Source organism: Oncorhynchus nerka, linkage group LG4 (genome assembly GCF_034236695.1).
Source record: "Oncorhynchus nerka isolate Pitt River linkage group LG4, Oner_Uvic_2.0, whole genome shotgun sequence".
NCBI lineage: Eukaryota > Metazoa > Chordata > Actinopteri > Salmoniformes > Salmonidae > Oncorhynchus > Oncorhynchus nerka.
Genome location: NC_088399.1, coordinates 42,549,852 through 42,556,419, shown reverse-complemented (window position 1 = coordinate 42,556,419; position 6,568 = coordinate 42,549,852). Strand labels below are relative to the sequence as shown.

At 42.5% G+C, this 6,568-nt stretch overlaps 2 protein-coding genes across 2 annotated transcripts in view; one reads left to right on the top strand and one right to left on the bottom strand.

Moving 5' to 3' along the window:
• unc5cb (unc-5 netrin receptor Cb) overlaps positions 1-1,439 on the top strand; it is a 188,768-nt gene extending 187,329 nt beyond the window's left edge. The window contains exon 17 of the mRNA XM_065017547.1: positions 1-1,439. This exon is cut by the window's left edge and continues 1,459 nt beyond it. The gene's annotated coding sequence lies outside the window, so the exon portion shown is untranslated.
• Positions 1,440-1,892: 453 nt separating this feature from the next.
• The window catches only part of bmpr1bb (bone morphogenetic protein receptor, type IBb), a 119,218-nt gene continuing 114,542 nt past the window's right edge, over positions 1,893-6,568 (bottom strand). The window contains exons 12-13 of the mRNA XM_029654946.1: positions 3,542-3,672; positions 1,893-3,445 (exon numbers count right to left, since the gene is read on the bottom strand). Coding sequence (XP_029510806.1) covers positions 3,320-3,445; positions 3,542-3,672 — 257 coding nt within the window. The 3' untranslated portion in view covers positions 1,893-3,319. The remainder of the gene's footprint in view (positions 3,446-3,541; positions 3,673-6,568) is intronic.

Here is a 6,568-nt window from a genome sequence, read left to right as displayed (position 1 = left end):
CGTTTGTTGATAGACAGACGGTATATTTTTTTAGGACTGATGCAGCCTGATACGATTGCCTTTTACCAAATAATTGATATTGATGTAAAATTCTGCGCTAATGTTATGTCTGAATACCTGTAGTCTGATTGTTTCACATGAGCAGATTACTAAATGACAACATACACTGAGTATAACAGACATTAGGAACACCTTCCTAATTTTGAGTTACACCCCCTTTCCCCCTCAAGACAGCCTCAATTTGTCGGGGCATGGACTCTACAAGGTGTCGAAAGCGTTCCACAGGGATGCTGGCCCATGTTGATACCTATGCTTCCCACAGTTGTGTCAAATTGACTGGATGTCCTTTGGGTGGAGGACCATTATTGGTACACACGGGAAACTGTTTAGCATGAAAAACCCAGCAGCATTGCAGTTCTTTACACAAACCGGTACGCCTGGCACCTACTACCATACCCCGTTCAAAGGCACTTACATATTTTGTCTTGCCCATTCACCCTCTGAATGGCACACATACATAATATAAGTCTCAGTTATCTCAAGGCTTAAAAATCCTTCTTTCACCTGTCTCCTCCCTTTCATCTACACTGATTGAAGTGGATTTACACCCTTCAGAGCCTGGTTCCTCTCTAGGTTTCTTCCTAGGTTTTGGCCTTTCTAGGGAGTTTTTCCTAGCCACCGTGCTTCTACACCTGCATTGCTTGCTGTTTGGGGTTTTAGGCTGGGTTTCTGTACAGCACTTTGTGACATCGGCTGATGTAAAAAGGACTTTATGAATACATTTGATTGATTGATTGATTGAACAAGTGACATCAATAAGGGATCATAGCTTTCACCTGGATGCCCCTGGTCAGTCTATGTCTTGGAAAGAGCAGGTTCTTAATGTTTTGTATACTCAGTGTACACTAACAGTTACTGTTGACTTTCAGTGGGGGGAATGGAAATAGGTGAAATCATGTGAACTTTGACAGATTATCAAATTATTTATCTTGCAAAGGGGAAAGCATTAAGTATAAGGATTTTATGATAGCATATTTGTATTATATGATAGCATATTTGTATGTGTACAATAATTGAAGATAACTGTCGACCCAACATTCCTTGAATAGAAGCAGCGCTGACAAGAGTCGTTTGATTAGTTTTGGTTAAAAAAAAATATTGACAGTTGTGTGAGCATTTTCCTAAAGCCGTCTATGCAAACTTTGCATCCTTTATATAAAAAAAATGTATGTACTGAAAAGTGCTAGCCGTTGCATTCCATCGTTCTCCTGAGGCTTCATGGGTAATATTGTATGTATAGTGAGAATGTGGCCAATTCTGTTCTGGCATTCATCATGTTACTTGCAAATGCTTGCATTTCCTCTGTTAAGTTCCTGTACAAAGTGTAAGAAAGAATTTTTAAAACTAATAATAAATTATATTTATATGCAACACTGAAAGCAGAATCTGACTCTTCTTTTCCACTTTCTGGTGGCTTTCTCCGTTCGATCTGTATTGCTGAAGCGTTACAGATTGTGTGACAGAAATGTGAAGGTAATTTCCGATTGAGAGGACATGCAGCGTTCACCATGAATGCAGTCTCCACTAACGCGGGGACATTGCCTTTAAATATCAATTAGGCTGTAACTCTGAACTTCCGCGACACGGATTGAATAGAGGCCTAACACTAGCTACCACAACCTGAACCCTAGCTTCATGTCCCCAGATCAACCCCAAACCTAGCCATAACCCACATTTTGGTTGATCTTACTTGAATCTATTTATCCTGCTGTTCTCTTTGGATTCATAAGGTGTAGGATTTCCTTTAGGATTCCTGTAGGATTTTTCTGCAGTTTTCCTGTGTGTGTTCGTTCGTGAGAGAGAATATAATATAATCTAAAAGAGAGACGATATGGAGACTGACAACATTTTATTAGGGAATGTTCTCCTGGTCCACACACACTCTCTTATACACATATATACAGATTAAATAAGGCACATGCCATAGTGGACACTCAGCGAGTTATTCTGTACACAAGTCAAAGGCAAACAACCAAAACATATTTAACATTATTATTAAGTCCATCATTATCAATACATTTAAACATTGTTATTTACAATTCAATTCTGTGAGAGGGAGAAAAACGAGAATATTATAGTAGCAAGACGACCATGAGTGAGTCCATCTTATTGGCATGACTCGGGTAGCCTGATTAGGGCAATTCCACATTAAGTAACTCAAGAGTTTTCACGTTAAAATGTATGTCAAACAAGTAACACACAGTCACAGTCTGTTACCAAATGTAGCATCTGCACTGTTCTTCAAGTTAATGTGTTTTTGTTACATTTTAAGTGGAAGTTGATCAAATGTCTCCTTCTGTTGCATGGTTTGTTTAACTTTGCAATCATTGGCTTTTGTTTGACATGCATTTGAAAGTAGAACATCTGATTCTCAGCATCACTCTGTTACCATGGAATTGCCCAGTAACATCACTCCCATGCTTTTTAATTAACCATCAGCTTCATCAGAATCATAACATAACGATGACCCTTTTCTCCTATCGTTAGTCCTTGAGATTAAGAGACATTTCGGGGGATTAAGAATGACTCCTTTGGATGGCCAAATGGCCAATATTGAAGCAATGTGTTTCCCTGTATGAATAGAACCAAATACCTGGGTTTGAAGATAAACAAATAGGGCCAGTTGCTGAAGCACAACGGGGGGAAAAAACAGTCTTTATTTGAACTAGAAATCATAACCCTAGACAACAATGTCGTAAACATGGCATTAAGCTTCATGAACATTCTGACATTGTTCTGAAGGGTCTTGAAGGGGTTACTGTGGCTCGTTGTAATAAAATGTTACCGCGGAAACAAAACAATACTGTTATATGGCTTTAGATGGACAGAGCAGGAACTCCTCTTTCTCGTCCCTCTCTTGGCCATGAGGGACGGAGTGACTACTCCTCTCCTGCAGAGGGTACTGTCTGTCCTTGTGTTTTCCCCTCACTCACACAGCCACTCCGCTTTCACAGAAAGCAATGCCAGACCAGACCGGCTCAGACCAGACTGGCCCAGAACAGAAACTGCCCACTGGGACTCTCTCTGTCTTGGCAGTGGCACGGGCAAGAAGAGAGCAGACCCTGAACCTGGGAAAACCCACTCTTTCCCTCTCACTCACTCTTTCCCTCTCTCTCTCTCATTCTCATTTCTCTCACTTTCAATCTCTCTATCTCCTGCCTTGCCCTCCTCCCGTGGGCCTGGCAGAGTGGCCCTAGGCCAAGGACATGTCTCTAGGGGATGAGTGCCTCTAGGTGGCGGCAGGAGGAGCAGCAGCGTGTCACAGTTTGATGTCCTGAGACTCCGACATCTTGGCCAGGGTCTTCTTCACTCTCAGAGCAGTGAGGCGAGACGCAGGGTTGTGGGCCCAGCACTCCGTCATCAGCTTCCCCATCTGTCTGAGACACTGAACACACACACCCCGGTCAGATCAAACACAGCAGCAGATGAATGCGTATACTGAGGTCAAGCATATAACAGAATCACAAAGATTCTTCCTTACCTCATCACTGCTCCAGCGGTTGGCGAAGGAGGGTCTCTGTCTCTTGGTGCACACCACCTCCCTCATGTCTTCATAGGAGGGGTCAGAGGACACCAGGTCATGGTAGGGCAGCTGGTACTCCTCTACGATGCCTACAGGGCATGAGGCACATGGAGAGAGAGAGAGATGTTAGATCTTGACACTCATCACAAAGCCCACTGATATTGCAAACTACTGTAACGACTTTTTCATTGGCAAGATAAGCAAACTCGGAGATGACATGCCAGCAGCAAATGCTGACACTACACATCCAAGTATATCGGACCAAATTATGAAAGACAAGAATTGTACTTTTGAATTCTGTATAGTTAGTGTGGAAGAGGTGAAAAAAAGTATTGTTGTCTATCAATAATGACAAGCCACCAGGGTCTGACAATCTAGATGGAAAATGACTGAGGATAATAGCGATAATGCCACTCGATAATGCCACTCCTATTTGCCACATCTTCAATTTAAGCCTACTAGAGAGCGTGTGCCCTCAAGCCTGGAGGGAAGCTAAAGTCATTCCTCTACCCAAGAATATTAAAGCCCCCTTTACTGGCTCAAATAGCAGACCAATCAGCCTGTTACCAACCCTTAGTAAACTTCTTGAATAAATTGTGTTTGACCAGATACAATGCTATTTAAAGTAAACAAATTGACAACAGAATTTCAGCATGTTTGTAGGAAAGGACACTCAAAAAGCACAGCACTTACACAAATGACTGATGATTGGCTGAGATAAATTGATGATAAAATGATTGTGGGGGCTGCCTTGTTAGACTTCAGTGCAGCTTTTGACATTCTTGATCACAGTCTGCTGCTGGAAAAGCATATGTGTTATGGCTTTACACCCCCTGCTATAATGTGGATAAAGAGTTACTTGTCTAACAGAACACAGAGGGTGTTCTTTAATGGAAGCCTATCAAATATAATCCAGTAACAATCAGAAATTCCCCAGGGTAGCTGTTTAGGCCCCTTGCTTTTTGCATTTTTTTACTAACGACATGCCACTGACTGAGTAAAGCCAGAGTTTCTATATATGCGGATGACTAAACGATATACATGTCAGCCAGTACAGTCACTGAAATGACAGCAACACTCAACAAAGAGCTGCAGTTAGGTTCAGAGTGGGTGGCAAGGAATAAGTTAGCCCTAAATATTTCTAAAACTAAAAGCATTGTATTTGGAACAAAACACTCACCAAACCCTAAACCTCAACCAAATCTTATAATAAATAATGTGGAAATTGAGAAAGATGAGATGACTAAATTGCTTGGAGTAACACTAGATTGTATACTGTCACGGTCAAAACATATTGATGCAGTAGTAGCTAAGATGGGGAGAAGTCTGTCTATAATAAAGTGATGCTCTTAGCAACACTATCAACAAGGCAGGTCCTACAGGCCCTAGTTTTGTCACACCTTGACTACTGTTCAGTCGTGTGTCAGGTGCCACCAAAAAGGACTTTCAGAACAGGGCAGCACGGCTGGCCCTCAGAACAGGGCAGCGCGGCTGGCCCTCAGAACAGGGCAGCACGGCTGGCCCTTGGATGTACACAGAGAGCTAATATTAATAATATGCATGTCAATCTCTCCTGGCTGAAATCACTCCTTTTATTTAAGAGAGGTATTGACATGTTGAATGCACCGAGCTGTCTGTCTAAACTACTGGCACACAGTTCGGACACCCTTGCATACCCCACAAGACATGCCATAAGAGGTCTCTTCACAGTCCCCAAGTCCAGAACAGACTATGGGAGGCACACAGTACTACATAGAGCAATGACTACATGGAACTTTATTCCACATCAAGTAAATCATGCCAGCAGTAAAATTAGATTTTTAAAAACTGACAAAAAAAAACACCTTATGGAACAGCGGGGACTGTGAAGCAACACAAACATTGGCGCGCGCGCACACACACACACACACACACACACACACACACACACACACACACACACACACACACACACACACACACACACACACACACACACACACACACACACACACACACACACACACACACACACACACACACACACACACACACACACACGGATTTAGTACTGTAGATATGTGGTAGTGGTGGAGTAGGGGCCTGAGGGCACACAGTGTGTTGTGAAATCTGTGAATGTATTGTAAATGTTCTCAAATTATATAAACAGCCTTCATTTTGCTGGACCCCAGGAAGAATAGCTGCTGCTTTGGCAGTGGCTAATGGGGATCCATAATAAATACAAAATACTGTGTCATCCCAGCTGAGAGAGTAGTAAGATGATACACAGAGTGGAAGGGGGTAAGATAACTGAACAGTAGGGGTGTAACGAAACACGTATTCATTTGGACCTCGGTTCGGTCCAAACTGTGAACCCAAATGAATACATATGAGTAGAAGAAAAACATTTCAGGCTATTCCGTTAAAACAACTAGAACCTATGCGCATGTTGTAATCAAAATTCAAATCTTAATTGCCGCACTTCAAGTGATCCTTTTAGCCGTGTGTGGCACAGACGCTAGGAGATATCAACTCAATGGGAAGACAGAATTCAAATGACGCAATTAATAGTTAAAAGGGGAAGGATATGCTACAACAACCAAGAGCCAACAGGTAGAGTTGTTGTTATTTGTAACTGTCAGACAGGGGGAAAGTGCATGCAGCCTCCCGAGCTAGCTTAGCTAACTAACTTCTCTCGGTTTGATGCAGTCAAGACAGGTACTACCAGAGACAGTATGACGATAGGCAGAAACTGCTTCTCCAATAGAGATTCCTGATCACACTTGTAGGCGATCTCACGGCGACGCTGGCTAGCTAAGCTCGTGCGCAGAAACACGTCTAACGGTCGTCATCGGATCTAACATGTTCAACTACTTGACATTGGCTCAAATCTAGGTTGTGCCTTTAGATTGAGAGAAAATTAACATCTAAGGAAGAATTTCCCCCTTTTGTCATTGACTTCTCAAACCCCGGCCTGGTCTGCTTGGTCTGTTTCGCAAGCATTGC